The 15167-nt window shown below is 32.7% G+C and overlaps 1 protein-coding gene across 1 annotated transcript in view; it reads right to left on the minus strand.

The window, feature by feature from the left end:
- The window catches only part of LOC123528822 (NUAK family SNF1-like kinase 1), a 34426-nt gene that overhangs the window by 9008 nt on the left and 10251 nt on the right, over positions 1-15167 (minus strand). Inside the window, exons 3-5 of the mRNA XM_045308847.2 lie at positions 4656-4804; positions 4297-4362; positions 3533-3652 (exon numbers count right to left, since the gene is read on the minus strand). Of these exons, the coding sequence (XP_045164782.2) occupies positions 3533-3652; positions 4297-4362; positions 4656-4804 (335 nt within the window). The remainder of the gene's footprint in view (positions 1-3532; positions 3653-4296; positions 4363-4655; positions 4805-15167) is intronic.

Here is a 15167-nt window from a genome sequence, read left to right on the forward strand (position 1 = left end):
CTTGTAAATATTTTGTACAACGATCAATGTTATAAAACAAATTTATACCAGGATTTGTTTTTCAGCCCTATCTTTGGTCTAAAAAATATTCTATACAATGTTTATTTTCAGGCCTGGTTAAATTCTCGGCTAAAATATTTTCCCACATTGGACCTTCATATTGCTTATTCTATCAAATAACAATGCCTTGTTTATCGTAAACAAGTTCTGTAAAAATATAGCCTAAAACTCTATTTGCCATTTTAAATGGAATTTATTACAGTAAGCAAATGCAATAAATGCAATAAATCTTGCAAAAAGCAAGATGGAGTTATGTTTCTTGATGTACAGGGTCTGCTTATGATGGTGAACAAGTATTCCAAGTTTCAAAGCAATAGCTTTGATAGTTTAGGAGAAAAGTTGACCTAAACATAAAATTTAACCAAGAAATCTGATATTTTCTAAGGACAAAAGGGGCCATAAATCTTGCAAAAAGCAAGATGGAGTTATGTTTCTTGCTATACAGGGTCAGCTTATGATGGTGAACAAGTATTCCAAGTTTCAAAGCAATAGCTTTGATAGTTTAGGAGAAAAGCTGACCTAAACATAAAACTTAACCAGGCAACGCCGACGCCGACAACCGCTCAAGTGATGACAATAACTCATCATTTTTTTTCAAAAAATCAGATGAGCTAATAAAAAATGTATGAAAATACAATAAAACAAGTGCATATGTTATCAAATCTCGGTATTTACAAACAATTTCCAAACCTGCTGACGTCTTGGCAATTATCACAGTTTTAAAATTGAAGCAAAGTATGCACAAATAAGGAGAAAATGAAACCTTAATCTAATACCAGATTTGCAACAGTGTGTGAAATTTTGGAAATTGAAAACATCCTGTTTACTAAATATAGGTGGCACGATTACTGACCTACGCTGCTTTAAAAGCAGCTTAACCTTTCACAGGATTTTCACAGTTTGGTTAAAGTTTTTGAGAATTTTCCCAATCAAAATATCCTAATTCCTTGCAAACTGACAAAAGCGGATCTAATCATTTACAAGGGAAACCAACTGATATGAATTTTCATTTAAAAGATACAATTTGTATACAGCTTGATTCATTATGCACACTGATATACTTGTGGCAAAATGTGAGTAACAGAAACATAAATCAAACAGAATTTGAAATACAAATGGGCATGCTTGTTTAGAAATGCACTTGATGCATAGAATAAAGATCATGTTCGGTCAAATAATTTGCATAAAGTGAACTTATTGCCAAACTTAATGACCTACTAAATGAATCATATATTACTATTCAAGTTGTCATTCACCCAGGCATTTAACAAACTTTTCTCTTCTTTTCAAGATAAAATAATTCTAATTAAAACTTAACATTTTGTAACGTTTGTATGTTGTAACGTTCATTTATATGAAGTGAATTTGTTTCACTATCATCGTAGCATGCAGTTCTATGTAAATATATGTATCATGCACAAAAATCTATCAATTAAGGTAATTCCATCTTGACCAATATTAAAGTGAACAAGAAGTCACATTAAAGGAACACTTTTAGGTTCCTAGGATACAAAACTGAGACTGGAACTATAGTCTCAGCACGCAAGCAACTGATTGGTTGCTTCCAAACACAACTTTAAGATTGACCAATGACAATGTAGCATTGTAAGACTGACCAGTATCTGTTCCTAGTTTTTTAACCTTGGAGCCTGGACAGAAGGTATAAATTGTAATTAAAGTATCAAATTAATTCAGCTGCATATAATGATATATCAAATTGCTTACAAATAAAAACAACACACTTTGAAATGGCTTGCTGCAGATGTTAAACATCTTTTCCAATGTTTTATAGCATGGCAATAAAAAGCTATCTGTAAACAAGCATTTGAATGACAAGAAAAATTTGCAATTGTTCAAATTAAAGATGCAAAATATTGGAAGATGGATAATAAACATGTCAAAAGCATGTAAATTTTTTCGTAATGAGCCTTCTTGCATGCCATAAACATTTGTTACAATGATGTTTTAAAATTCCTGCACTTTGTCTGATGACTTCATACAGAAATGACGAATTTCAATAAAACGACAAACGAGTGTAAATGTGAAACAAGCACGATCTTTGAATTTTTTTGGTAAGTTATTTTGGGGCATGTTGATTCCTATGAAACTTTACTGCAACATTAAGTCCAAACACCCAACTGACACTATATGATAGTTAAATCTTATGGAAATAAACTTTATATTTAACACACATTAAAAAGATACATGTATATACTGTATTAGATAAGGTATTTTTCTTGTCAATTTTACTTTGCAATTTGTCTGCAACCACAATTGCATCAGTACTGTGAAATGATTTTATTTTGTGAGTTTTTTCCAAAAACTGCTGTTTCACTGGGATATAAATTTCTCTAAATTCATCTACCCGTAGAAGAGAACTGGAATTTTTCTTGTTTTCGCTGGTTAATAGTCATAGTTGTTTTAAATCTGTGATGATCAGCTTGCAAATTTAAGTGAAACCACTGTAATTATAGCCCACAATTTCTTTTACAAATGAGGTTAACAACATTTACAATACTAAGTTTCGTTTAATATGCCATTATTACTACTTCTCAGAGTCTTGTCAAATAAAAATCAACACCTGTTATGAGTGTTATTATAATACAAAATAACAAAACCATTTTCACCAAACAATTACATATAACTGACCCGGTCAAGTAGTATTGAAGGCCAAACAGTAAAAAATACCTTTTTTATTGGGAAGTGAAACCTATGTTAACGGTCATTTATATTCTGTCCTAAATACCTGAACAATATCTATAAAATATAAGGTGTCTGTAAAGAATATACACTGACACTACAAAAATGTTTTCCTGACAGTTATAGACCTTGAAATTTGGGGCAAGCAGGTGTTTGACAGAGTAAATGTCTTTTCTGTTTCCTTATATTGACAGTGAGATAAAAAATATTTCATTCATACATTTTATACACAGGTGCTGCAGCTCACAGGATACTGAAATGCATAATATATGAGCCGCGCCATGAGAAGACCAACATAGTGGGTTTGCAACCAGCATAGATCCAGACCAGCCTGCGCATCCGCGCAGTCGGGTCAGGATCCATGCTGTTCACTAACAGTTTCTCTAATTGCAACAGGCTTTGAAAGCGAACAGCATGGATTCTGACCAGACTGCGCCAATGCGCAGGCTTGTCTGGATCCATGCAGGTCGCAAAATGTTAGTTTTCTTATGGTGCGGCCCAATTATGCCTTTTCTTTTTCACAGGGTTTGAAGTTTAACCTACAACTAAAGTCATATGGCAACTGTGGTAGAAGCCATGACGCAGGTATTATAACCGGCATGGCCTCACACCTAGGCAGAACCACTTTACTAGTTGCAAGCAGGCTACATGACTTCTTTACATGAAAGTATTCTCCCCTGGTGAGGTTTAACCCACAGAGAAGAAAGGCAAGTAGCTAAATCTAGAATGATCTGGTAAGATTATTACAAATTATCACACATCTCATGCATACCTCTGGACCATAATAGGGTAAACCATTTACGATTTCTGGAGATGCATAAAGTGGACTTCCGCAATAGGTCTTCAACAGCTCTGTAGGACTGTAGAAGTTGGACAGCCCAAAATCTGCAATCTGTAACCAAACAGAAAGATTTAATCGGAGAAAAAACAAAGTAACCTCAATTTCATTTTTGTCCAAAAACTATGCTTACATATTCTCCATTATACAATTGTCATATCTTGTGTTATTACAATTTTTAAATTACTGAAGTGTAAACAGTTATAATAATATAATGACTTGGCTGATTTTTGCACAAAATAGAACATTTAGCTATAAAATAGATATACATAGACAATTTTATTACAAATTTTTGAAATTTTGTTTTTTATGTCCATATTTTCCGTACATAAAAAAACGTTTTACATAAATCATTACGCTGCACTTAAAACACTTGCGTAATGCTGTTGCACATGATACTGCATCACTATGATATATACTCTTCACTTTAAATTTGTCAGAAATCCAACTTTTTTTGCATCTCTAACCTACAAAAAACATATTTCCTAAAATTATGGCTATTAATTATTTTTTGTCCTTGTATCTGACAGAAAATTTTTGTTTATTTTTTTTTTAACAGGATTTTTCTTTTCTTTCTTTCTACAGTGTCAGAGCTTAATTTTTTTGAGATTTTTTCTCTAATTATTTGTATATTCTATGCTGACAACACAATGACAAAATGAAATTTTGCAACAAAATTTACGAATGCACTTGCTCACCTTTGCATTATAATCCCGATCTAAAAGAATATTTTCAAGTTTCAGATCCCTGTGCACAATGCCGTTCTGCAACGAAATATTATGTTTCTATTACCATTTCGTACAAATCAATGCAACTAAAAGTAATAAATAAGGGAAATGTAAAAAATCTTTTTTTCTAATTAAATACAATGTAGTTTACAAATCTTAAAATTTCCCTCTTAAGCCAGTCTACTGCTAATATTACTTAAACACAATTCTGCTTTTAGTCATTTTTGTAATTAACAAGCATTTTCCTAACATGTAAAAAGTTAGGCACAAGTGAATTTTATGTATTTTTTTATTTCCGTGTGCGTTTTAACAATACAAAAATGTCGAACCTGATGACAATGCTTGATTGCAGAGACAATCTGACGGAACACTCTACGTGCGTCTTTCTCTGTAAGCTGTTTATTGTTTATGTAATCGTACAGTTCACCCCCGTCTGCACACTCCATCACCAAAATGATCTTGTCCTTGTTTTCAAACACTGCAAATGGAAAATAAACATAAACTGATAATAGCATAAAACAGCAAGCAGAATAAATGTATTATAATACTTCATTCTCTCTTGTTATAACTTCTATGTAAAGGCGCTAACTGATTAACAATCTTTAATCTTTCTTTGTTTTTGGAATATAATCTGAATCAAATATGGTATCTATTTCACAGTGATTTCCTTGAAAGCAACAATAAATGCTGATAACACTGATGATGATGATATTTTATACCGAAAGTGTATTAAATGATTGCCAAATCTGCAAGTACATATTTGTTTAAATGTGTCAAAGCCATTCACTTCCAAACTGAACTAGAAAAATGCCACATTTACTTATACGGAATATCGATGTGATACCAGTATAATAGGATTAGGTGTACTATTTGACCATCTTGGTATGGGGTAAGCGAAACTACCGGTCAGTTAACAGGACGGCGTGCTATTTTCATGACAAATTTGATCGTATTCAGAAGAGATCAGGAGGCGTTGACAAACAGCTATTGTGTAGCGACATGTGGGCAGCACTTTGGTAATGACCAAGGACACAATGTTTATCTTTTTATATCTGAGTAATGATAAGATCTACTTTAATCCTCTGCTGCTTTTCTTTGCCATATAAAGTAAAGCGTATGTATCATATGTTTTACAGGTCACTAAATCGGCAACAAACAGGGGTAAAATGAGTCAACGTAACCAAAAAGTTCCAAATTGTATAATAACGCTTTGAAAGAAAGTTATATGATTTAATTATTCTTTCCGTCTCAACTAAAAGTAAATTATTTTTTGATGCAAAACATTTAATTTCATTTTATAGGTGTTTATTTTTTTCTACTTATAACTTTAATATATGCTTTTTAAGTATAACCACATTCACAACTGTAAGTTGTAAGTGACTTGTCACTTAGTGCACAATGTAGGGGGTAAAACTGTTCCACTGTAAACCTCCTTTCTTCAGAAAGAATGCTAATTTTCAAATTGTTTAAAAACAAAGAATGGAACATTTCATATTTACTCTAAAATCGGAAATGACTACAACCCCCTACACTGACCATTGTAAAAATTTCCAAAGTCAAACGTTCAATAAAAACAAGACAACTTAGCACATAGCTGCAAATATGTCCCCCATTATCTGCCAAACAACCCTAAGCAAACACATATTTGAACTGTAACAAATGAAAAGAAAATATTTCTCTCATCTTGGCTATTTACACAGATTTATTTCAAAATCTGCTGAACATGCAAACAATTCAACCCAATGGATCTGAATAGCCCAAATATACAAGAAATGACAACAAAGAAAATTGATTTACAATACTGTTTCTCTTCATTTTGATTTCACAAGTCTAGTTAAGCCAGTCTCCAGCTGGGAGCAAATAATATAGTTAAACATTAAAGTGGAAGCCTTGGTCATAGGTAAGACAGGAAATTAAAACTGATATTGCATATAACTTTCAAGACAGTTATGATTCACAGAGTTGTTAAATATATAGTATAATAGATTAGGAGAAATTCTGGAAACAAACTGTAAAGCCTTCCTGTAGCGAACTTTAAAACTGGAGTTGAAAAAAGATGAAATGATGAGTATGTTGCAGACGACACCTACTCTGATGCTAAATAAGAGATTTCCGTTTCTGACCCACTAGCTCCATTTTTTCTGTCACGCAGTTTGTTTTCTAAAACCATGACATGAAGTTTATTCTATTCTCAAAATTTAGATGTTAATAAAAGACTAAACACTTTTGCAGACGGCAATGACCCAAAAACCTCAAACTGTATATCCAGCTTTAGGTGCATTTTCTTTTCAAACAGTTATCGCTTATCGACATCAGTCAAATCCGTAATTGGCCGCAGATAACTGTTGCCAAATCCTAGTTCAAAAACCTTTTGAAATGCAAAACACATAACATTATATCTTCTAAGGCTTTGCATTATGCATTAATCTCTTAAACGGGTAAAAATAATTCCACTTCGTTGACTGTTTTGAATACATGTAGTTAGAACAAACCGAATATTATAATAATTTTTTTGAGCCGCCAGGACTTTATGCAGTCATGCCTGCATAAAGTATTGCATAATCATAATATTATAACTTATGACTAATACATTAGGTAATTCAAATTAAACAGCTGATCAAGCAAAATGACCTGAAAAGTCAACATTAGTCCATATATGTGTGTTACAGTTACCAGTTATGGTTCTTATCCTTTGCACTCCCACAGTTTTTTCATCAAGGCCTAGTTATCAAAATCCCTGCGCTGAATTATTAACTCAGATTTGTTCAAAAAGTGTTTGAAAGAGTGATGGGTATTTTGCTGATGTCATCTACACTGTATCACTGAGTTACTATAAATTCCCTTCAGACTAACGGTGGAGTCAAAATAACCGTTCCAGGAGAACGCTAAGTTGTTGGCCAGGATAGACAAATCAGTGAACAGGCTATTTTTAGTTCACAACTCTCAAGTATTATTAGACTTATTATGAAAAAAATTAAGACAGTATTCTATATCTTCCGAGCTATAGCCAGACTCTACACATACTTTAAACAAACTTGATTTCAAGACCACAACTATTTCTCTTCAAACCACTTCATCTACAATCAAAAACCATTAAAGAATTTTTCTACAATAAATTATACAAAATTGCATCTGCATTCTTTGTGCGACTTATTACAGGTTTTTTGCACATTTTATACACATTAATATCTAAACAAATTGTTCAGACTTAGCCTTGAGATTATCCATGTATTCAGTTCATGTTCTTTTTTGTACTTTCCATTCCATGTGTTGTTTGCTTTGGCTTTAGTGCCATTTTTTAACAATATTTTAGTTATAACGACAGGCATTTCCTCATAAATTCCCTCTCCAACTTATACAAAATGCAAGTACGGTATACAGTATTTCAAAGTCAATTCAAATCAAAATGGCTGTAAAAGGCTGTGTAACATTGGATTACCATAATCATTTATTTCAGTTATTCAAAATTAATAATAATACTTTGGATATTTAGGTTTAATCTCGACTGTGTCGAGCATTATAAATCATAACCTATAGCTACTCTCTGACACACACAGTATCTTGTGAAAAACCTTTACAGAATAAAAGGAGTCAACTTTGGCAAAGGTCCTTCTTTTGGTGCTTTTGAGGTTTGCTGACAATAACTTTCAATATGAAAGTAACAATTTCACTTTTTCCTTTTCATTTACATTAAACAATAATGTCAATACGTCTATATCAGTGACTAAAAGACCATTTTAAATATTCCGTTACATTTCTATAATGCCCATGTTTGAAATTCTAATCTGCATAATAATAAACGTAATACCCACCGATTTTTATTCATTTACAACCTAAAACAAAAGAAATGTACCGTGAATCCTAAAATGAGATCAGACACAAGTTTAGGTTTCTGGCATGAAAATTCAAGTTCTTGACGTCCATGTCAATGTTATGAATGGCTTTGAAACAAAAGCGCTTGGATCAAACAAATCCCATTTATTCAACTGTCTTTATTTCATACAGTTATTCTATTGTATAAAAGAACCTTATAATAGTACAAAAGCAGCTCATTTGCTTGTTTCTTTTTTTTTAATTTCTAAAATTTCATTTAATTCACTTCATAATTTATCTTTAATTTACCACATTTGCAGGAGCTGGAGCAAGTGTAAATGAAGAAGATTATCCGAGATCTCTTTCGCTTCCAACCCTGATCAGCTCAAAATTTTGTTCTTTGTATTCTAATGCCATAATCAAATATATAATAATTACAAACAAACAAACAGGAAGCAAGCAAGTGTGCTTGATTTATCTTAAAATCTAAAACAATCAAGTTCAAAACAATTTTGACATCATTTCTCAATGAAGTAGCAGTTTTTAAGGACAATGGCCGCTTTTTAAAACAATTTTCTCTGCATAACAAAAACAACTGAAACCCTAGAGCAGTTTTAACATGTTCTGCCAAAATGGGACACAAATGACAATGCCCATTTTGTTACTGCTAAACTTTTAATCTTTTTATACATGACTACCCATCATTACAAAAATGCAATAGAATTTCATCCACATCATTAAAAATGGCCCCCAAAGTTGCTTTTTTATGATTTAACTGGTAAACAGTGTAGTTAATTGTTTTAAACACAAATAAGAACAAATTTCTGCCCCATTAATCAGCGGCTGTTGGTCACCATAGCATCTAACTCTAGCCGTGTCACATAAAAGACCATCTGTGGTTTTAGGCCCATGTCATTGGAGGTGATTTCAATGCTAGAATGGGTAAACGGCTAACATTGTCACCCTGTATCAATCATTACATGGAATAACTGCAACATGATACGCATTTATTGCAGCAATTTCTGTCTGATCAAAGGACGTGGTTTGTCTCACCACTGACATTGCTACTCACGTAACATCAAATAAAGTTACGAATAGGGAAAGAAATGCATATTTACACACTACGACATGCTCATTTCTGTATAAAGAAATATTTCATCCAGGAAATAAATGGGAATGAATTCATTTTGCGAAAGATAGACTGAATAACCTCTAGACTCTGTACACTGCTCCCCCCACCTCCCCCCCCCCCTCTTTGCTGATTAGAAAACTGCTGTAACACACTGAATCTTAGAAGATCAAGTTAGACCGGAGTTCTATTCAGTAAGGAAACAACTTGCAGGGGAAAAAAATCCAATCACATTAAATGAACCAAAATACCTGCAGCTTCCTGAAACCAAAAGCTGCCAAGTATCATGATAATCTTATGACAACTTGTTTATAGGAATGATGTAATTGACAGGTGATATAAACATGATATATCACTATGATATACAAGATTAAACTTTGACAGATTATCCCATAGGTGCAAATATATAATATTTCACCAATTACATAGCAACCAGTACAGAAAATTCAAAAGCATACGCATTTCTTTTACCATTACTATTTAGTGATTAACCGGCTCAGGGTGGAGCAGAAATATGAAATCTGTGGTGTCACTTTTATTACGATCAATCATTAATAAAAAAGCTATTAAAATATATCAGATCACTATGACTTACCCAGTATGCCGCGTATATGGTATGTTTTTAAAAAGGATGACACACTCTACATATAGACACACTCTACCGGTTGAATAACCATTAACAATCAATAATAAAATAACGAAAATATTGCAGACGCAAAACACTGCCAAAAAAGCCCTATATGCTGTAAGTGATGAATATATATGCCTTTACCAACAGAGTACTTGTATGTGTATTTGAGTACGAAAGAACTGACTCTTGCGCATGACACGCCCTCTCATCTAGTGTGTATTCAGACCCTATGTTTTGTTCACATGAGATAACTCCAGAGGCTATTCAAATTTTGTATAATTATGCCCCTTTTCTTCTCAAAACATAGGGTCCGGATACATTGTGATAACAGTGCATCCTTTTTATTAAGAGCATTTTGATGTTAAGTAAGAACATAAAAAAAGCACTTTTACTTGAATAATGCCTTACATTTCAAGAAAATAAGCCAAATTCGTGATTCTGTCCCATGCAGTAATGTCAGGCTGTCAGAACAAGATTTCCGTTCAGTCACATACTGTCTGAATACTAAGTAAGCAAAAAAGCGTATAAGAATCAACAACGACATACACAACTCCATGCACATTAACAAAACCTACTAGGAATGAGTGAAGGTCAACATCAATGTATATGTTATTGTAATTATGAAGCCCCTTATCATGAGTTACTTAGTATCAATCTATCTGTACAAAATAGCCAAGTTTAAATGCCAAATATTCCAATAATTTGATCAATTCAGCAATAATACTCTATGACATTCAGTCAGACAAATATCAATTCAGACATATTGGCTACCACTGATGACCTATTGCATGTGTTCACGATCTGCATACAATTCTCTTATTGAACCATTTTGAAACGAAAATCATGATAAAAATGACAATTAAAACCAACAAATTAGACAGGAAAAAAATGACAAATTAAAACTTGAAGGAAAACAGCCATTTATGTTTATACTGATATCAAATTGCTTGATCATATTCCGCTAGAAATGTTTCATTTTGCAATACATATCTCGAAGTTTTACGTTAATTTTATAGTATAGTAGCATTTTAATGCTTCCAAGCAAATTACAAAAACCTAAACACCCATTTAGCAGTTTACAGAAGTCTGACTACCAGTGTTTTTCATGTTTACACATCTTGTGAAGCCAAAGTATTTGCTTACCCTGAATTCAAGCCAAGGCTGTTCACCGTTGACCATAATATGACATATACCGTCAGCGAAAAATCTGTCTTAATAGGGCCTTGAACTTTTAAAGTGATGTTATTTATGACAAATTTTTACCAAAATAAACACCATCAAAGGGAGGTCTTGATTTTTAAACTATGCTTTCATTTAACCAGATTTTGTTTACTGTTGACTAAAAAACGTTATTGATACAATTGTAAAAAGTATAAACATCATAGCATCATGGCAAAATATGCACGATCATTGAACTTTTCTAGACTGCAGACTTTCTTAATCTGTTGCCTTTATAAATGTTAATCACCTTTTTATTTACAAACACAGTAACTGTAAACCATTCTATGAATGACACAATGCCATTGGTCAGTTTCAAAACTGTGTTTAAAACTGGCAAATCACAGGCTTTCCTGTTTAGACTGGTCTCTTAAATAGAATTTTCTTGGCCAAGCTGCTGCATCATTATGCTTAAGCTGGGTTTGTAACAATTAAAACAAGCAAATTAATTGATATGCCAGATGGCTGCAGTATTGTGTGAGTCACCTGTGACCACTTTCCACACATATATCGGTACCAGTAGCAGATTGCATTACAAGTTGTGAACTTGTCAGGGAATCTAATCCTTTTCATCCCAGCCTTGATGTAATGTTAAACTTGATTTTTAAAACATTAAAATAGCTTCAAAACATCATGAACATTGTAAACAACTCTGTTTGAAATTATTTAAAGATTCAGGCAACTGAAAATAGAATGTAAATTTCAAACTCATAGTGCAATTGCATGCAAATTTCTTTGTAATTTAAGGCTTATCAGTTAAGTTTGATCATATGAGAAACAAATTCATAAAGAGGAGGTCAGATGATTAGATATTAATTAAAGTGAAACAAATCAGTACAGCCCCAATTTATTCTTGATAATCAAAACGAATAATTAATGTTATGAATATTTGACTGATCTGCAATCTAATTGACTTTGATATATGAAAAGATAATCTGACAGATAACTTGCAAGTTTTGCACTTGGTTACAGATCAATCACTAGACACTGATGAACAGAGAAATTTTACTAATATGACATTGAGTTTAATTGGATGACAGAATGAAGATCACAGTCCAGACACACAAGGGCTCAATTGCAGGTTTGTTTTCATTTTTACAAACTTCAAAGGATCACTTCCAAGAAATTCAGGCCCCTTAGGCCCCTATTATTGCAAATTTTAATGTAACAGCTTTTTGTAATGAGTCAATTTGCAGATGTCAGTCTTACAGACAAAACAATGAAAATAATCATTAGGACAAGTGGTGCTGAAAATTACTACTTCAGAGGGGAGCTGTGGTGACTCAGGCACTATAAAGAAAACATATTAAAAGAAATTGCTAATTCCACTGTTGTTTCTGACACATTAAGAGCCCAGTTCCGTTTGCTGATAAAAAAGTAATGGCAATTCTGGAACCAGGCCGCTATTTTATTACAGAGAAAGAAAATTTGATTCATCCGCGCTCCAGTGGGTTAGTAAACAAGTCTGTTGGATTGCATGACTGTGATCGTTTTCTTGATCTGTAAAGTGAAGGAGCACTTTCAAATTGCATTTCAAAGTATAAAATTTCATGATTCAGCCCTTTTTTTTCATTTCAAAAAATGTTTACTATCACAAATCTTTTAAGACAGCAATAAACAGAATTTGCAATCTCATTTCAATTCAATTTTTTCAAAACTTTATTCAGCAAATGTCATTCTTGACACTTAAGGGCATTTCCTTATTCACTCACTGTTTTTGAAAAATTATCGAAATATCAAATATAAATTCTATCTGAGTATTTAATCATAATTTGCAAAAAAAAAATATATCGTGACTGATGATCTACCAAATTTTCTTTTATAATAAGGAAAAGATGTAATATGACTTTATGGGTGGTGTCAAGACGGCACTTATTTAAAACACTTAAAATGTACATCAAAATAGAAATGCATGCAACCTTGATAAAAATCAAAAATCATCAATCCATACCATTTATTAGAGAACAATTCACTCAATTTAAGTTTGAAAAAAGATGATCTTTTCAGTTTGTACATATTGTACAAGATGCTTTGGCCTTTTTGTAAGCTGACAATGCGCAATTCCTGTGAGATCCCTTATTCTGGTATGCTGTTAAGACCTCCTTCGGCCAAACAGAAAAATGCTTTTTCTTAAAAATAAAAAAATGACAAACTGCATACTGAGAATACAGTACGTATCAAACGGAAAATGTCTATACACTTTAAATAATAAATTCTAGTGTCTAAAACTCATTGAATCACTTTTGTTTTACTTTTAATTTACAATTACCACAAACCGATGCATTTTCTTAATTAAAAAGAAAAAAAATTGATGTAAATCTTGTGTAATCCTGTAAAGTTTTCAATCTTGACCCAGTTTAATAATGTCAGTGGTTTCTGTTGAAACTTAAAACGCAGATGTTACTTTTCAATCTTTCAGAAAATTAAAAGTTAAACAAATGACATGGTTTCTTTACGATTGCCAGCGCATACAAGCAAATAAAGACTCTTGCTCTGGGTCGTAAACTTGCAATGAAAAGGAAGCACGCATGCATATTACCTGCATTTTAATGCACAGCTCGTTTCATCAACATTATCATAAATAAATAATTAATATTCTGGAGTGTAACAAAAGTACGACAAAATGAAGTACTGTAAATATTATGACTCAACCTAACAATTAAGAACACCTTTTACAATCTGCAGCAGTATCTGTATACAACCACAGGAAATAATTATTGGCCAACACGTCCTGGAAGTTGTCATGCTGCGCCGCCACTTAGTTCAATGACTCAATGGCAAGATTTAGAAATTTTTGGAGAGTTCAGATGGAAAACATGACTTATAAATGTAAACCTCGTGATAAACCGTATCAACTTCAAAACAGCCACAAAACTTTAGTGAAAAGATGCCTTAAACACCTAGCAATCGGCCAACAAGAATATAATTCTATCGCAATGTCCTCGCACTTAGATATTCAGCTGATATAAAATCGCTAAAGTTGCAAAACAGCTATTACAAAGATAAACAATACCGAAGCTAGTGACATTGTAATGGTATTGTATTAATGAGAATTATAAGTAGAAAATTTTAGAGCAGAGAAATTGAAAAATCAGTTTCAATGGATTTCTGGCCCCATCTGGCTTTGGTCCCAGGATATTGTCCACATCCTGAGAAAGATAAACGTAACCATTCAGAGCTATGTTTGTAATGTAAACACTTTCGCATACTTCCTGCTTGCCTGACGGAGCTTTCAAGATCTCTTTGTCCAAATATGTCCAACACCTGGGTCAAAACATTTGAAAGAAATAGCTTTTAACATGATTTTTTTTTTGTCCAAACTAAAGCCACTTCAAAATGTGTGAAAATGAACATGTCATCTCCTTTAAGAACTCTTGTCTGCATAGGAAATGGGCAAACGTTTAAGTTATACCACATCTAAGCGAAAAATGTCATTACTTTTACTTTTCCCCGCCAAACAATTGACCGTCCTTTAAGACAAAGTCTAAAACACAAAGTGTACTGATGATGTTTTTAAAAGTCTGTGGTTATATACGAAAGGATTATCTTTTCACTAATTTGTTTACGATTAAGTGCTACTTAAAAAGTGGTTATTTCTAGACACGTGATGACTTTTTTTTCAATGAACATTCCTCATTTAGAATAGCTCACATCCTTTCCCAGGGTGGGTTTCCAGTACCTGTGGGGAAGATATACACCACTTCCTAAACAAGCTATTTAAACGAAACCAAGTCAAAACAAAATGAAACAAAACATGCTTAAATTTCAACATGTGTCTCCCATGACTACTTACGAGCAACACATACCTATCGAATAACATAACGGTGGGAAAAAATACAAAAGCACAATCCAGAACTGTTGTTCACTTAGCTACCTTCAATGGTAAATTGATTTTGTTACAAAGCTTTCTTCATTATAAATAATAATTATATGTATGGGCTTAGCTGCTGTGCTTGGTCGAAATATTTTAGAATTTTGTTTGTTTAGTCACTGTGTGATACTAAAACTCCGGTCCAATTTCAAAAATTTCTATTTCAAACTTCTTTAACT

The sequence above is a fragment of the Mercenaria mercenaria genome, chromosome 13, assembly GCF_021730395.1.
Source record: "Mercenaria mercenaria strain notata chromosome 13, MADL_Memer_1, whole genome shotgun sequence".
Taxonomy (NCBI): domain Eukaryota; kingdom Metazoa; phylum Mollusca; class Bivalvia; order Venerida; family Veneridae; genus Mercenaria; species Mercenaria mercenaria.